The 18964-nt window shown below is 36.6% G+C and overlaps 1 protein-coding gene across 5 annotated transcripts in view; it reads right to left on the bottom strand.

Annotated features, from left to right (window-relative positions):
- The window catches only part of CPNE8 (copine 8), a 323255-nt gene that overhangs the window by 186008 nt on the left and 118283 nt on the right, over window positions 1-18964 (bottom strand). For 4 of the 5 annotated variants that reach the window (XR_004351899.1, XM_032646596.1, XM_032646594.1 and 1 more), the window contains exon 6: window positions 10140-10216. The exons of the other annotated variant lie outside the window; for it this stretch is intronic. Coding sequence is in view for 3 of the 4 variants with exons in the window: in XM_032646596.1 (XP_032502487.1) it covers window positions 10140-10216 (77 nt within the window). In the remaining variant the exon portion in view is untranslated. The remainder of the gene's footprint in view (window positions 1-10139; window positions 10217-18964) is intronic. 5 annotated transcript variants of the gene reach the window in all.

The following is an 18964-nucleotide window of genomic DNA, read 5'->3' as shown; positions in this document are numbered from 1 at the left end:
CCTTTGGTAGTGTATATATGTACATGCCACTCTCTCACTTTGTGCCAGCTTACGCTTCCCCCTCCCTGTATCCTCAAATACATTCTCTAGTAGGTCTATGTCTTTATTCCCGTCTTGCCCTTAGGTTCTTCATGACAACTTTATTTTTTTTTAGATTTGTTTTTTAGATTTGTTTTTCTCTTTCTGACTTACTTCACTCTGTATGACAGACTCTAGGTCCATCCACCTCATTACAAATAACTCAATTTTGTTTACTTTTATGGCTAAGTAATATTCCACTGTATATATGTGCCACATCTTCTTTATCCATTCATACGATGATGGACACTTAGGTTGCTTCCATGTCCTGGCTAATGTAAATAGAGCTGCAATGAACATTTTCATACATGACTCTTTTTGAATTATGGTTTTCTCAGGGTATATGCCCAGTAGTGGGATTGCTGGGTCGTATGGTAGTTCTATTTGTAGTCTTTCAGGTAACCTCCATACCATTCTCCATAGTGGCTGTATCAATTTACATTGCCAGCAACAGTGCAAGAGGGTTCCCTTTTCTCCACACCCTCTCCAGCATTTATTGTTTCTAGATTTTTTGATGATGGCCAAACTGACAAGTGTGAAATGATATCTCATTGTAACTTTGATTTGCATTTCTCTAATGATTAATAATGTTGAGCAATCTTTCATGTGTTTGTTGGCAATCTGTATATCTTCTTTGGAGAAATGACTATTTAGGTCTTCTGCCCATTTTTGGATTGGGTTGTTTGTTTTTTTGATATTCAGCTGCATGAACTGCTTGTAAATTTTGGAGATGAATGCTTTGTCAGTTGCTTCATTTGCAAATATTTTCTCCAATTCTGAGGGTTGCCTTTTACTCTGGTTTATGGTTTCCTTTGCTGTGCAAAAGCTTTTAAGTTTCATTAGGTCCCATCTATTTATTTTTCTTTTTATTTCCATTTCCCTAGGAGGTAGGTTAAAAAGGATCTTGCTGTGATTTATGTGTTTAGAGTGTTCTGCCTATGTTTTCATTTAAGAGTTTTAGAGTGTCTGCCCTTACATTTAGGTCTTTAATCCATTTTGAGTTTATTTTTGTGTATGGTATTAGGGAGTGTTCTAATTCCATTCTTTTACATGTAGCTGTCCAGTTTTCCCAGCACCACTTATTGAAGAGGCTGTCTTTTCTGCACTGTATATTCTTTCCTCCTTTATCAAAGATAAGGTGACCATATGTGCCACCTTATATCTCTGGGGTTTCCATCCTTTCCATTGATCTGTATTTCTGTTTTTGCGCCACTACCATACTGTCTTGATTACTGTAGCTTTGTAGTATGGTCTGAAGTCAGGGAGCCTGATTCCTCCAGCTCCGTTTTACTTTCTCAAGATTGCCTTGGCTATTGGGGAGTTTTGTGTTTTCATACAAACTGTAAAATTTTTTGTTCTAGTTCTGTTAAAAATGCCATTGGTAGTATGACAGGGATTGCACTGAATCTGTAGATTGCTTTGGGTAGTTCAGACATTTTCACAATGTTGATTCTTCCAGTCCAAGAACATGATATATCTCTCCATCTGTTTGTATCATCTTTAATTTCTTTCATCGGTGTCTTATAATTTTCTGCATACGTCTTTGGTCTCTTTAGGTAAGTTTATTCCTAGGTATTTTATTCTTTTTTGTTGTGATGGTAAATGGGATTATTTCCTTAATTTCTCTTTCAGGTTTTTGATCATTAGTGTATAGGAATGCAAGAGATTTCTGTACATTAATTTTGTATCTTGCTACCTTACCAAATCCACTGACTGGCTCTAGTAGTTTTCTGGTAGCATCTTTGGAATACTCACTATATAGTATCATGTCATCTGCCAACAGTGACAGTTTTACTTCTTCTTTTCCACTTTGGATTCCTTTTATTTATTTTTTTCTTTGACTGCTATGGCTAAAACTTCCAAACTATGTTGAATAATAGTGGAGAGTGTGGGCAACCTTGTCTTGCTCCTGTTCTTGGAGGAAACGGTTTCAGTTTTTCATCATTGATAAAGAGGTTGGCTATGGGTTTCTCATATATGGCCTTTATTATGTTGAGGAACGTTCCCTCTATAACTACTTTCTGGAGGGTTTTTTGTCATAAATCAGTGTTGAATTTTGTCAAAAGATTTTTCTACATCTATTGAAATGATCATATGGTTTTTCTCTTCAATTTGTTAATATGGTGTATCACATTGACTGATTTGAACATATTGAAGAATCCCTGTATTCCTGTGATAAACCCCACTTGATCATGGTGTATGATCCTTTTAATGTGCTGTTGGATTCTGTTTGCTAGTATTTTGTTGAGGATTTTTGCATCTTTGTTCATCAGTGATATTGGCCCGTAGTTTTCTTTCTTTGTGAAATCTTTGTCTGGTTTTGGTAACAGGGTGATGGTAGCCCCATAGAATGAGTTTGGGACTGTTCCTCTCTCTGCTGTATTTTGGAAGATTTTGAGAAGGCTAGGTTTTAGCTCTTCCCTAAATGTTTGACAGAAATCGCCTGTGAAGGCATCTGGTCCTGGACTTTTGTTATTTGGACAATTTTTAATCACACTTTCTATTTCAGTGCTTGTGATTGGTCTGTTCATATTATCTATTTCTTCCTGTTTCAGTCTCAGAAGGTTGTGCATTTCTAAGAATTTGTCCATTTCTTTCAGGTTGTCCATCTTATTGGCACACAGTTCCTTGTAGTAATCTCATGATCCTTTGTATTTCTGCAGTGTTAGTTGTTACTTCTCCATTTTTATTTCTAATTCTATTGATTTGAATCTTCTCCCTTTTTTTCCTGATGAGTCTGGCTAATGGTTTATCAGTTTTGTTTATCTTCTCAAAGAACCAGATTTTAATTATATTGATCTTTGTTATCTTTTCCTTCATTTCTCTTTCATTTATTTCTGATCTGATTTTTATGATTTCTTTCCTTCCTCTAACTTTGGGGTTTTTTTGTTTTTCTTTCTCTGATTGCTTTAGCTGTAAGGTTAGGTTGTTTATTTGAGTTGTTTCTTGTTTCTTAAGGTTAGATTGTATTGCTATAAACGTCCCTCTTAGAACTGCTTTTGCTGCCTCCCATAGGATTTGGGTCATCCTGTGTTCATTGTCATTTGTTTCTTGGTATTTTTTTGATTTCCTCTTTGATTTATTCAGTGATCTCTTGGTTATTAAGTAGTGTATAATTTAGCCTCCATGTGTTTGTATTTTTTACAGATTTTTTTCCTGTAATTGATATCTAGTCTCATAGCATTGTGGTCTGAAAAGATACTTGAAATGATTTCATATTTAAAAATTTACCAAGGCTGATTTGTGACCTAAGCTATGATCTATCCTGGAGAATGTTCCATGAGCACTTGAGAAGAAAGTGTATTCTGTTGTTTCTGGGTACATTTCCTATAAATATCAATTAAGTCAATCGTCTTTACTGTATCATTTAAAGCTTGTGTTTCCTTATTTATTTTCATTTTGGATGTTCTCTCCATTGGTGAAAGTGGGGTGTTAAAGTCCCCTACGATTGTGTTACTGTTGATGTCCCCTTTTATGGCTGTTAGTATTTGCCTTATGTATTGAGGTGCTCTTATGTTGGGTGCATAAATATTCAAAATTGCTATATATTTTGGATTGATCCCTTGATCATTATGTAGTGTCCTTCTTTGTCTCTTGCAATAGTCTTTATTTTAACGTCTATTTTGTCGGATATGAGAATTGCTACTCCAGCTTTCTTCTGATTTCCATTTGCATGGAATATCTTTTTACATCGCCTCACTTTCAGTCTGTATGTGTCCCTAGGTCTGCAGTGGGTGTCTTGTAGACAGCATATATACAGGTCTTGTTCTGTATCCATTCAGGCAGTCTATGTCTTTTAGTTGGAGCATTTAATCCATTTATATTTAAAGTAATTATAACGCAAAAAAAAAAAAAAGGGGCTTCCCTGGTGGTGCAGTGGTTGAGAGTCCGCCTGCCGATGCAGGGGACACAGGTTCGTGCCCCGGTCCGGGAAGGTCCCACATGACGCGGCATGGCTAGGCCCGTGAGCCATGGCCGCTGAGCCTGCGCGTCCGGAGCCTGTGCTTCGCAACGGGAGAGGCCACAACAGTGAGAGGCCCGCGTACCGCAAAAAAAAAAAAAAAAAGTAATTATAAATATGCATGTTCCTATTACCATTATCATAATTGTTTTGGGTTTGTTATTGTAGGTCTTTTCCTTTTCTTGGCTTTCCTGCCTAGAGATGTTCCTTTAGCATTTGTTGTAAAGCTGCTTTGGTGGTGCTGAGGTCTCCTAGCGTTTGCTTGTCTGTAAAGGTTTTAATTTCTCCATCAAATGTGAAAGAGAACCTTGCTGGGTAAAGTAATCTTGTTTGTAGATTTTCCTCCTTTATCACTTTAAATATGTCCTGCCACTCCCTTATGGCTTGCAGAGTTTCTGCTGAAAGTTCAGCTGTTAACCTCATGGGGATTCCATGTTGTTATTTTTTGCCTTTCCCTTGCTGCTTTTTTTTCTGTTTTTTATTTTGTGGTACACTGGCCTCTCACTGTTGTGGCCTCTCCCATTGCAGAGCACAGGTTCCAGACGCAAAGGCTCAGTGGCCATGGCTCATGGGCCTAGCCACTCCGCGGCATGTGGGATCTTCCCAGACCGGGGCACGAACCTGTGTCCCCTTCATCGGCAGGTGGACTCTCAACCATTGTGCCACCAGGGAAGCCCTCCCTTGCTGCTTTCAATATTTTTTCTTTGCATTTAATTTTTGATAGTTTGATTAATATGTGTCTTGACGTGTTTCTCCTTTGATTTATCCTCTATGGGACTCTGTGTTTCCTGGACTTGATCAACTATTTCCTTTCCCATATTAGGGAAGTTTTCAACTATAATCTCTTCAAATATTTTCTCAGTCCCTTTCCTTTTCTCTTCTTCTTCTGGGACCCCTATAATTCGAATGTTGTTGCATTTAATGTTATCCCAGAGGTCTCTGAGACCATTCTCAATTCTTTTCATTCTTTTTCCTTTATACTGCTGTGCCATAGTTATTTCCACTGTTTTATTTTCCAGGTCACTTAACTGTTTTTCCACCTCTGTTATTCTGCTATTGATCCTATCTAGAGAATTTTAAATTTCATTTATTGTGTTGTTCATCCCCGTTTGTTTGCTCTTTAGTTCTTCTAGGTCCTTGTTAAACGTTTCTTGTATTTTCTCCATTCTATTTCCAAGATTTTTTTGCCTTGCTCCTTCATCTGCTGTGTGTTTCTCTGTCTTCTCATTTTTCTTAACTTACTGTGTTTGGGGTCTCCTTTTCACAGGCTGCAGGTTTGTAACTCCCGTTGTTTTTGGTGCCTGTCCCCAGTGGCTAAGGTTGGTTCAGTGGGTTGTGTAGGCTTCCTGGTGGAGGGGACTAGTGCCTGTGTTCTGGTGGATGAGGCTGGATCTTGTCTTTCTGGTGGGCATTTCCACGTCTGGTGGTGTGTTTTGGGGTGTCTGTGGACTTATTATGATTTTAGGCAGCCTCTCTGCTAATGGGTGGGGTTGTGTTCCTGTCTTGCTAGTTGTTTGGCATATGATGTCCAGCACTGTAGCTTGCTGGTCGTTGAGTGGAGCTGGATCTTGGTGTTGAGATGAAGATCTCTGGGAGATTTTCACCATTTGATATTATGTGGAGCTGGGAGGTCTCTTGTGGCCAGTGTCCTGAACTTGGCTCTCCCACCTCAGAGACACAGCACTGACTCCTGGCTGGAGCACCAAGAGCCTTTCATCCACATGGCTCAGAATAAAAGGGAGGAAAAAAAAGAAGGAATGAAAGAAGGAAGAAGATAAAATAAGATAAAATGAAATAAAATAAAGTAAAATAAAATTAAAATAAAAAATAATTGTTAAAAAAATTTTTAAGCAATAAAGAAGAAGAAAGCAACCGAAGTAGAAAACACATCCACCAATGGTAACAAGTCCTAAAAAGTATACTAAAAAACAAACAAACAAACAAAAACAGACAGACAGAACCCTAGAACCAATGGTAAAAGCAAAGCTATACAGAGAAAATCATGCACAGGAGCATACAGATACACACTCACAAAAAGAAAAAGAGGAAAAAAAATTTATATCATTGGTCCCAAAGTCCACCTCCTTCAATTTGGGAGGATTCGTTGTCTATTCAGGTATTCCACAGATGCAGGACACATCAAGTTGATTGTGGAGATTTAATCCACTGCTCTTGAGGCTGCTGGGAGAAATTTCCTTTTCTCTTATTTGTTTGCACATCTCCTGGGTTTCAGTTTTGGATTTGGACCCGCCTCTATGTGTAGGTCACCTGAGGGCGTCTCCTCTTCACTCAGACAGGACGGGGTTAAAGGAGCAACTGAGGGGCTCCGGCTCCCTCAGGCCAGGGGTACGGAGGGGTACGGAGTGCGGGGTGAGCCTGCAGCAGCAGAGGCCAACATGACATTGCACGAGCCTGAGGCGCACTGTGTGTTCTCCCGGGAAGGTTGTTCCTGGATCATGGGACCATGGCAGTGTCGGGCTGCACAGTTTCCAGGAGGGGAGGTGTGGATAGTGACCTGTGCTTGCACACAGGCTTCTTGGTTGCTGTAGCAGCAGTGTTACAGTTTCATGCCCGTGTATTGTGTCTATGCTGATAGCCATGACTCACGCCCGTTTCTGGAGCTCCTTTAAGCAGCGCTCTTAATCCCCTCTCCTTGCGCACCAGGAAATAAAGGGACAAGAAAAAGTCTCTGACCTCTTCAGCAGTTCCAGACTTTTTCCCGGACTCCCTCCCTGCTAGCTGTGGCGCACTAGCCCCTTCAGGCTGTGTTCATGCAGCCAACCCCATTCCTCTCCCCGGAGTCTGACCTCCGAAGCCCAAACCTCAGCTCACAGCCCCACTGTCCCAGCGTGTGAGCAGACAAGCCCCTTGGGCTGGTGATTGCTGGTCGGCACCAGTCCTCTGTGCGGGAATCTCTCAGCTTTGCCCTCTGCACCCCTATTGCTGCGCTCTCCTCCATTGCTCCAAAGCTTCCCTCCTCCGCCATCTGCAGTATCTGACCGCAAAGGGGCTTCTTAGTGTGTGGAAACCTCTCCTTCTTCACATCTCCCTCCCACTAGTGCAGGTCCCGTTCCTATTATTTTGTCTCCATTTTTTCTGTTTTTCTTTTCTCCTACCCAGGTACGTGGGGAGTTTCTTGCCTTTTGGGAGGTCTGAGGTCTTCTTCCAGCTTTCAGTAAGTGTTCTGTAGGAGTTGTTCCACATGTAGATGTATTTCTGCTGTATTTGTAGGGAGGAAGGTGATCTCCACGTCTTACTCTTCCGCCGTCTTGAAGGTCACCCCCTCATAGCTAGAGTTTTTAACAAAAGCCAATATTTTCTCAAGCAAGAGGGTGGGTGACTACAAAATATTTGTGTATTTGTTTGATATAATCCAGTGTCCACCTGGGTTGGAGTAACTTCCCAGGTGAGAGAACATGATTATTATCACCTGATTTTTTGATTAATAAATCCAAAATATCCTTCCACTAACAAGCTAAATCTATTCAATTTTACTGTCCTATTTTTGATTAATCTCCTAAGAACCCTCTCAACTCTTTCCTCTGTTCTCTTTATCTCAAGTATCTAATTTAATTCCCTCATGTAATAGGCCCCATTCTGCAATTCTTAGTTTCTTTGCTTCTTTCTTTTGTAGCCTATCTCTTTGCTACACTCAAACTGTACACTTCATTACCCATTTAGTAATAACACTTGCCTAGCTAAACTTACTTTGAAAATCAAAAAATTTCCCACTGCTTAAACAATAAGCCCACCTTTAAACCCTTTTCTTAATGTTTATTTACCTGGTAAGATTGCCCAATAAAGTCAGGGGGAGACCTTGAATATAAGATTAGTTACATATACTTTTAAAAATTGAATAAATTATATCTTTTTCAATAAGATAGATATAATATCAACACTTATAATAAACTTGCCTAAATTACAAAATACCCTATAGATGAAGTAAAGTATGTAGTTATAATAGCTCCATGTTGTCTGAAAAGGTTTCCAAGGTTTTGCCTCATTTGTGCTACCCTAACCTCAGCAGAAGCTTAGAAAAATCTAAGGAGCATTTCACCATTTCTGATTATGTAAAATGATTATGGCTCAGCTGCTGGCCAATACTCCCTACATTGGCGTATTCTGCCAATCATTACTGTAGGAATCTTCACCCTGTAGCCTGAATTTGCTTCCGTTGGTCTTGTCCAGTGGGACTTGGACTTGTTGAATTAACTGAACAAGGACTACATCTTACACTACATTCTATTTACCACATAACCGAGCCAATATAATATCAACTTTTTAACATGTTTTAATACTAATATAATGCTGATTTTCCACTGGGAAAAATTCTATGGCATTTAAGAGCTTTCTGAAATGAGTTATGATTTCCTTTTATGGAGAAAATAACATCAGGTAAAATTGTTTAATAAAATGATCAATTTAAAAATATGAGTGCAAGTTCTGTAAAAATCTCTATTCTGTTGCTCTAAAATAAAAATTCTACATTTTAACTGCTTTTTTCTCTCAAAGAATATTAAAGGCATATTTATGGTAGCATTGTATAGATAAAATTGATTATTTTTTCAGCAAAAGAAAGGGTGTTTTACTAATCTAAGAATGCTTATGGGCCTACGTTACTAGACTAGACAATGCAATAAGAATTATGCATACTTAGTAAAAATATCTATATTTGTTTTATAGATTACCTATCATTGATTTATTAAAGTGAGCATAAATATATTTAAACCATAATCTTCCAAATCCTTCCATTTTACAATGATGTAAAAACAAATTACATGTGAAAAGAATGTTCAAAAGATCATTGGTATGCAAAAGTTTTCAAACTGACATTCAGCAATGATTTTCCAAGATAATCAAAGTTAAATAAAAGAAGTTAGAATTCATAGACTTCTTATTAGCCTAAGAAGAAGATACTAAGTATAAAGTTCCATTTTATACAGGGAAGGTGAAAATGATACTTTAACCATTTCAAGTGTTTGATGTCAAAGGTGAATAGATTTGTAAAGTTTTGACATAATTATTTTATGAGTTTGAGATTCTTAAAAAATTGGTGAAGATAGAGACTTCAGAACTCCCCAAATCTTTAGACATTGTGGTTTGCTCTGCAATAGCCTTAGACCCTCCTAGATCTTTTGATTTTTAAAAGCAGTTAAGTGAATCAAAAAATCAAAATTAGGGATGGGGGAAGAAGGAGGACAAGGAGAGGAAAGTATTAGAGAAAATGTCTAGAGTTTGTTTTCTGCCTTATATGGAATTAGAGAAAATAGGATCATCTTATGCAATTGATCCGAAAATTAAGCATGATAGCCATAATTGAAGGTGAATATGGAAAATATAATTCTTAGTGACCACCTTCTATTAACATTTTCATACTTACTGCCTTCTTTTCAGACTAATTTTTTAGTAAAAAAATTATTAAATCTCAATCACTAAAAATGTATTGATTAAACATAAAAGGTGGTACTACATACAGTCCCTGGTCCAAAGAAGTAAAATCTCTTCTTCAAAAAGTACTACATCTGGGGCTTTCCTGGTGGCGCAGTGGTTGAGAGTCTGCCTGCCAATGCAGCAGACACGGGTTTGAGCCCTGGTCCGGGAAGATCCCACATGCCGCGCAGCGACTTGGCCCGTGAGCCACAACTACTGAGCCTGCACGTCTGGAGCCTGTGCTCTGCAGCAAGAGAGGCCACGACAGTGAGAGGTCCGTGCACCACGATGAAGAGTGGCCCCCGCTTGCCACAACTAGAGAAAGCCCTTGCACAGAAACAAAGACCCAACACAGCCAAAAATAAATAAATAAGTTTATTAAAAAAAAAAAAGTACTACATCTAAGAATTAATAGTATAACCAAAAGGAAAACAACAAATTTTCTGGCTTAAATCTGCTCATTTCATTTTGTGAAGATTGTGTAGCATGGCATATGACAGCTGAAATATAAATTATCCTTTACAAAAATGTCAAAATGATTTGTTGGAAGAAAAATACTCAAGATTTTAAAACACACTTTTGGTCTACAACCACATATTCATCAATTTAAAACTGCCAAAACAGAAAATAAAGAGTTAACATTTCATTGTCTAAATTAAAAAATACTTACACTATGGACTTTTCCAGGCGACTTCCCTGTGAACCAACAATCTCCCCCAATGTACAAAACACTTGTCCCAGAAAGTCCTAAAATAGATAAAAGGATTAAAGCTCTTAAGTTCCCAAACTGTCTTTACACTATGTATTTTGTAAATCATATCTGCACTGTTTTCATTGCTAAAATATTGAATTCTCTAACTTCCAAGAATAAACAAAATAAGCTGAAAATGCACTAATTTTAGCATGTGATTGTCCCCTAAGTTTGCACAGTCTTTTGTCCTTTAATCACTAAGCTGGCTTGTTATTAAGAGTGTTTAGACATTGTGTTTATTTTCTTTCTCTTTTTAAAATTAAAATGAAAATGGAAAAAAGTTCCATGATTTGAATCCACAATTGGGTTCACTTGAGATGTCTCTGAAACTTCTAAACTTTTGGCTGAGAAGGCAAATCATGAAAGCGCAGAGCAGTGGTGGTCAGCACTAACCGTGATACTTACAAAGAAGCAGTGTGACATCATGGCTACAACTAGGATCCAGAGCCACACTGCCAGATGTCTGTTCCAGTACCACCACTGACCATTTGTGACTGTGGCAGTTAATAAACTCTCCAGTTTCCTCTAACATGTAGTCGCCCCCTTACAGAGCTATTTTGAGGTTTCAATGAGTTATTGCATGAGATAATATTAGCATATATTAAGTGCCTAAAAATGGGTTAAGTATAATACATTATAAAGTTATTAATGTACCACTAGATGATTGTTATTTTCAAGACTCAGAATAACCTTGCAAAATGAGAGGTCTGTTCCTAATACTAAATTTCATGTATAAAGAAACTAATCATCTAGGAGGTTATTTCTTTCATGTTTTAAGCAGTCAGTAAATAGCAGAGTCAGAACGAACCCAGATATTCTGATTCAAGATTGAAATACTGCCTAAGGATGTACATATCATAAATACAATGCAACTTCCCATGTCAATAAAATAAGGGCTCCAACACCATCTGGATATGTGGGTCAAGAAAATATAGAGGTGGTGCAGGGAGAGGCACTCTCTCTAGCATAGCCTGTGTAAGAATCTAAGCTGTCCTAAAGGAGAAAGTGGGAGATCTCCCTAAATTGTACTGTGAACTGGCCCAGGAAAAGCCCTAAGAAGGATGGGCAGAGGAATGACAGCAAGTAAAATGTTGTTTTAAGTTTCACTAAATAAAAATTTTAAATGCCTAACAAGCCATAAAAGTAAAAACTGTGTTATTCAGGGTAAGTTGCTATAAGTCCCATGAGAGGAAAAAAACACTGTAGACTAGGATAGTCGAGGGAATATTTTCCCAAAGTAAGTAAGCCTTGAGAACCAGGTAGGAATCAGATCATGGATAGAAGACAGTTGGAACATTTGAGTCCTAGAGAACAAATCAGAGTATCAGGCAAGAATGTAATGAGAAAAGAGCAGACCTCAAATAAAGGACAGAAACAGAGATAAAGAATCAAGACTGTGGAGGGCCCTCTTGGCCAAGCAACAACAAAAACAACATTGCCTTAGATTAATGAGAAGCAACTGGCAACGTTTCAGTAATTCAGGGACACCATTAGAACAGTGTATTTAGAAGATTACTCAGATACCAATTTGCAGAATGGACTGAGGGCTGAAGAAAAATCTGGAAGCCAGATCAATCAGAAGGCCACAGTAGTTAATAAGAAGCAAAGTGTTAAGGCCCAAGCTAAAGTTGTAGCAAATGCTTGGGAACAGTGCACAGAAAAATGGCAGGATTTGGTGTAAGCTGTACCTGCACATGGTGGGGGGTAGGGCAATGGAGAGAGGGAGAGAGAAACAGAAAATAAATCTGGATTTGGAACTTGATGGCTGACAGAATGGCAATAACTTAATAAAATTGCAAATCATTTTAAATTTTGCTTTCGAGTAAGCAAAAACTACTTAAGGTAAAGCCTTGACATATTTAAATTATCCTTAAAAATAATATGTCTTTCCCAACTTCATAAAAGACTTTACAAATATGTTTATGGGTTTTTTAAAACAAACGTAACTTTTTCTAAGTCTCATGACACATAGAGGGAGCTTAATACTAATACTTAATACTAAAGATTTGGAATATGTCATTGGTCTCGTAACTCAGCAGCAAAAAATACATGGGGATTCTGGAACTCTTTCCTAAGGATACCGATATTGATGGACAGCTGCTCATACTACATATTAAATGGATTTGGCCAATGGAGTAACAAGTCTCAGTAAAAGCTGTTCATTGCTGTAATGACTCAAGAAAACAGAACAGATATTGAGCAGTCCATATTAGAGTAGACACATATTAGCAAATAGAGAACACACACATATCATCATTGCTGAACAAAAAAGGAAATAAAAATAATAAAGTCAATAAAATGTGCTCCAAAAAGATATAGTGTGCATCTGCACACATTATAGTTATTGCACTCTTTGCCCCTAAATATTTATGGTATCTATGTAATTATTTTACATCTGCCTATGTTTGTGTATTCCCAATTTAGCAACACATTTACTACTCAGAATGCAAAAATTAGCACATAATATTTAATATTTGTCTACTTCTTCTTGTGTTGGAAAACTCTAGTGAATCCATTTTTTGTCATCTCAATGGTCCACATTTCCTATGAATTTTACACAATACTAGTAATATAATTAGTGCCCCTTAATGGATATTTTTAGATATGTGTTCTGTAGTTAGATAAAGATAGAATGAAAACTAGCTATAATAGAAACTGCTTTACTGTTTCTTATTATAGTGTATTCCAGTTGATGAGCCACCACAGTTAGGTCATAATAGAATTTCCAGTATAAATCCAAGCACTTTTCTACAATTCTAACACACACATAGACCAAATCCACTTTACAGTGGCTGGTAATTGAGAAATGTATCAATTTATTCAATCATATTAACTACTGGGCTTTCCAAAAACTGACCATGAATACTTGTTAAATGTATTCATTATTATTTTATAATCTAAGTAATACACAGATAGAACTTAGTTTTGCAATCTGTTTAAATGACTATAAACCATATTGTTCGTATATAACAAAATATAAGATGCATTCTGCCACTCTTTAAAAGTATCCAAATATTACCCTAAATCCAATATGCTAGTAATAAAACTGGAAGGCTTATCACTGAGCAGTAGAGGAGACAAGAAAAAAAAAAAAAAACTGAGAGTATAGCAACACAAAGCATCATAATAATAATACGTTTCACATTCATAGGTAGTTTTTAAAAAACTTAGCAAATCAGAGGAAGTGTTTGGATTATTTCCATAACAATCTAAATCTAGTTTTATTACTAGCATAACACAACTCAAAATCCAAGGGAACATTGCTGTACTATCAGATTCCAGCTGATTACTCTACATTTATATTTCTCTTCTCTTTTTTGTTAATATTCAAAGGAATGTCTACTTTAATTGTATGCATGAGCATAATATCCTAATTTCTTCAGAATTTTTTTTATTATTATACCCACATTTACATTTATTACAGGGAAAGGATACATTAAAGTTAGCCATGGAAAGACACACAGGGAAGAATCCAGGAGGGTTCCAAATGGAAGTTTTCATTGTCCTTAAGATGCATTACTCTCCTGTCATTATTACATTATTATTTCATTTGTACCAATCTTTACTAATGAATTCCATCCATCTACATTTTATATTATATTATAGCAAGAAACTTATCTATACTCATGAAAATTACACTGATGCTATGTGCTCTAATAATTCCACACAAATAAAAAGGTAATTTACTTTGCATTAAATTAACTGGCTTTGTGTTGGTTTGTATGCTTGCTTGCTAGGTACTACTATTAATGACTCCTATATATTCTTTATAAAATATTTTTTACATGCATACATTTATTTATTTATTTAGGAAAGCAGAATGACATACTCCTCAGGAGTGAGAATTATAAGAGGCTAGACTGCCTGTGTTTGTATTTTGGCTGAAACATTTACTAATGCCTCTACACCTCTGTATCCTAATCTATAAAATACACTTTGTAAATAATACTTGCCAATTAAATTTTTGGGAGGTCTAAGTAAGATAATGTATGCAAAACACTTAAAATAAATGCTGGGAACATAGTAAGTATCTATATGCCTCCTCTCTCCTCCCTACTTTCCTGGGTTAAAGAATATTACAACATACACAAAACTTTCCACTTGCCACTAGATTCCAGTACTGGAGATACTATAAATATCTGAATAAAATAATACATTTTCTTTTCCAAAACCACTTTCCACTCATGGTCAATACAGATGCTCATTTTGAGTGTCATTATAAAACCCAGAAGTGTCTTATCTTAAATGTTAACAAGTATACATACAAATATATCTATGTAAAGCATGACATTTTTAAAACAATAGTATAATGAACCAAGAGGTGTGGTTTCATATTAACTGGTAAATAAAATTTCTAATTTCTATACTATTACAAAGCTAACCAATGAATGTACATTACCATCAGCATCATAATAAACAATTTTATAAGCATTCAATAGTGTGGCATCTTTTTCCTAAAAGAACTACAAAGATAATCTTTAAATGGCGTTCTTGTTTTATAAAATGACCAATAAGCATAGAAAATACTTCTAATTAATAGATAATTCAAATTAAAAGACAAATGGGTTATTGATAGCTAAGTTTTAACACAGCATAGTAATTGAGTACAGTTAACTGTTCAGGAGTTAATCATTCATTCTTCTGGGTTTTTTTTTTTTACCATTTTTATTGGAGTATAATTGCTTTACAATGGTGTGTTAGTTTCTGCTTTACAACAAAATGAATCAGTTATATATATATACATATGTTCCCATATCTCTTCCCTCTTGCGTCTCGCTCCCTCCGACCCTCCCTATCTCACCCCTCCAGGAGGTCACAATGCACGGAGCTGATCTCCCTGTGCTATGCAGCTACTTCCCACTAGCTATCTACCTTACGTTTGGAAGTGTATATATGTCCATGCCTCTCTCTCGCTTTCTCACAGCTTACCCTTCCCCCTCACCATATCCTCAAGTCCCTTCTCTAGTAGGTCTGTGTCTTTATTCCTGTCTTACTCCTAGGTTCTTCATGACATTTTTTTTTCTTAAATTCCATATATATGGGCTAGCATACGGTATTTGTCTCTCTATTTCTGACTTACTTCACTCTGTAGGACAGACTCTACGTCTATCCACCTCACTACAAATAGCTCAATTTCGTTTCTTTTTATGGCAGAGTAATATTCCATTGTATATATGTGCCACACCTTCTTTATCCATTCATCCTATTATGGACACTTAGGTTGTTTCCATCTCCGGGCTATTGTAAATAGACCTGCAATGAACATTTTGGTACATGACTTTTTGAATTATGGTTTTCTCAGGGTATATGCCCAGTAGTGGGATTGCTGGGTCATATGGTAGTTCTATTTGCAGTTCTTTAAGGAAACTCCATACTGTTCTCCACAGTGGCTGTATCAATTTACATTCCCACCAACAGTGCAAGAGGGTTCCCTTTTCTCCACACCCTCTCCAGCATTAATTGTTTCCAGATTTTTTGATGATGGCCATTCACACTGGTGTGAGATGATATCTCATTGTAGTTTTGATTTGCATTTCTCTATTGATTAGTGATGTTGAGCATTCTTTCATGTGTTTGTTGGCAGTCTGTATATCTTCTTTGGAGAAATGTCTATTTAGGTCTTCTGCCCATTTTTGGATTGGGTTGTTTGTTTTCTTAATACTGAGCTGCATAAGCTGCTTATAAATTTTGGAGAATAATCCTTTGTCAATTGCTTCACTTGCAAATATTTTCTCCGATTCTGAGGTTTATCTTTTGGTCGTGTTTATGGTTTCCTTTGCTGTGCAAAACCCTTGAAGTTTCATTAGGTCCCATTTGTTTATTTTTGTTTTTATTTCCATTTCTCTAGGAGGTGAGTCAAAAATGATCTTGCTGTGATTAATGTCATAGAGTGCCCTGCCTATATTTTCCTATAAGAGTTTGATAGTTTCTGGCCTTACATTTAGGTTTTTAATCCATTTTGAGCTTATTTTTGTGTATGGTGTTAGGGAGTGATCTAATCTCATACTTTTACATATAGCTGTCCAGTTTTCCCAGCACCACTTATTGAAGAGGCTGTCCTTTCTCCACTGTATATTCCTGCCTCCTTTATCAAACATAAGGTGACCATATGTGCATGGGATTATCTCTGGGCTTTCTATCCTGTTCCATTGATCTATCTTTCTGTTGTTGTGCCAGTACCATACTGTCTTGATTACTGTAGCTTTGTAGAATAGTCTGAAGTCAAGGAGCCTGATTCCTCCAGCTCCGTTTTTCATTCTCAAAATTGCTTTGGCTATTCGGGGTCTTTTGTGTTTCCATACAAATTGTGAATTTTTTTTGTTCCAGTTCTGTGAAAAATGCCAGTGGTAGTTTGACAGGGATTGCACTGAATCTGTAGATTGCTTTGGGTAGTAGAGTCATGTTCACAATGTTGATTCTTCCGATCCAAAAACATGGTATATCTCTCCATCTATTTGTATCATCTTTAATTTCATTCATCAGTGTCCTATAATTTTTTGCATACAGGTCTTTTGTCTCCTTATGTAGGCTTATTCCTAGACATTTCATTCCTTTTGTTGCAATGGTAAATGGGAGTGTTTTCTTGATTTCACTTTCAGATTTTTCATCATTAGTGTATAGGAATGCCAGAGATTTCTGTGCATTAATTTTGTATCCTGCTACTTTAACAAATTCATTGATTAGCTCAAGTAGTTTTCTGGTAGCATCTTTAGGATTCTCTATGTATAGTATCATGTCATCTGCAAACAGTGACAGCTTTACTTCTTTTCCAATTTGGATTCCTTTTATTTCCTTTAATTCTGTGATTGCTGTGGCTAAAACTTCCAAAACTATGTTGAATAAGAGTGGTGAGAGTGGGCAACCTTGTCTTCTTCCTGATCTTAGTGGAAATGTTTTCAGTTTTTCACCATTGAGTACAATGTTGGCTGTGGGTTTGTCATATATGGCCTTTATTATGTTGAGGAAAGTTCCCTCTATGCCTGCAGGGTTTTTATCATAAATCGGTGTTGAATTTTGTCGAAAGCTTTCTCTGCATCTATTGAGATGATCATATGGTTTTTCTCCTTCAATTTGTTAATATGGTGTATCACGTTGATTGATTTGCGTATATTGAAGAACTCTTGCATTCCTGGAATAAACTCCACTTGATCATGGTGAATGATCCGTTTAATGTGCTGTTCGATTCTGTTTGCTAGTATTTTGTTGAGGATTTTTGCATCTATGTTCATCAGTGATATTGGCCTGTAGTTTACTTTCTTTGTGACATCCTTGTCTGGTTTTGGTATCAGGGTGAAGGTGGCCTTGTAGAATCAGTTTTGGAGTGTTCCTCCCTTTGCTATATTTTGGAAGAGTTTGAGAAGGATAGGTGTTAGCTCTTCTCTAAATGTCTGACAGAATTCGCCTGTGAACCCATCTGGTCCTGGGCTTTTGTTTGTTGGAAGATTTTTAATCACAGTTCAATTTCAGTGCTTGTGATTGGTCTGTTCATATTTTCTATTTCTTCCTGATTCAGTCTTGGCAGGTTGTGCATTTCTAAGAATTTGTCCATTTCTTCCAGGTTGCCCATTTTATTGCCATAGAGTTGCTTGTAGTAATCTCTCATGATCTTTTTTATTTCTGCAGTGTCAGCTGTTATGTCTCCTTTTTCATTTATAATTCTATTGATTTGAGACTTCTCCCTTTTTTTCTTGATGAGTCTGGCTAATGGTTTATCAATATTGTTTATCTTCTCAAAGTACGAGCTTTTAGTTTTATTGATCTTTGCTATTGTTTCCTTCATTTCTTTTTCATTTATTTCTGATCTGATGTTTATGATTTCTTTCCTTCTGCTAACTTTGGGTTTTTTTTTTTTTCTTCTTTCTCTAATTGCTTTAGGTGCAAGGTTAGGTTGTTTATTCGAGATGTTTCCTGTTTCTTAAGGTAGGATTCTATTGCTATAAACTTCCCTCTTAGAAATGCTTTTTCTGCATTCCATAGATTTTGGGTCTTCGTGTCTCCATTGTCATTTGTTTCTACGTAGTTTTTGATTTCCTCTTTGATTTCTTCAGTGATCACTTCGTTATTAAGTAGTGCATTGTTTAGCCTCCATGTGTTTGTATTTTTTACAGATCTTTTCCTATAATTGATATCTAGTCTCATAGCGTTGTGGTTAGTAAAGATACTTGATACAATTTCAATTTTCTTAAATCTACCAAGGCTTGATTTGTGACCCAAGATATGATCTATCCTGGAGAATGTTCCATGAGCACTTGAGAAAAATGTGTATTCTGTTGTTTTTGGATGGAATGTCCTATAAATATAAACTAAGTCCATCTTGTTTAATATGTCATTTAAAGCTTGTGTTTCCTTATTTATTTTCATTTTGGATTATCTGTCCATTGGTGAAAGTGGGGTGTTAAAGTCCCCTACTATGAATGTGTTATTGTCGATTTCCCCTTTTATGGCTGTTAGTATATGCCTTATGTATTGAGGTGCTCCTGTGTTGGGTGCATAAATATTTACAATTGTTATATCTTCTTCTTGGATCGATCCCTTGATCATTATGTAGTGTCCTTCTTTGTCCCTTCTAATAGTCTTTATTTTTAGGTCTATTTTCTCTGATATGAGAATTGCTACGCCAGCTTTCTTGGGTTTCCATTTTCATGAAATATCTTTTTCCATCCACTTACTTTCAGTCTGTATGTGTCTCTAGGTCTGAAGCGGGTCTCTTGTAGACAGCAAATATATGGGTCTTGTTTTTCTAT

The sequence above is a fragment of the Phocoena sinus genome, chromosome 10, assembly GCF_008692025.1.
Source record: "Phocoena sinus isolate mPhoSin1 chromosome 10, mPhoSin1.pri, whole genome shotgun sequence".
NCBI lineage: Eukaryota > Metazoa > Chordata > Mammalia > Artiodactyla > Phocoenidae > Phocoena > Phocoena sinus.
This window is presented reverse-complemented; position numbering and strand designations above follow the sequence as displayed.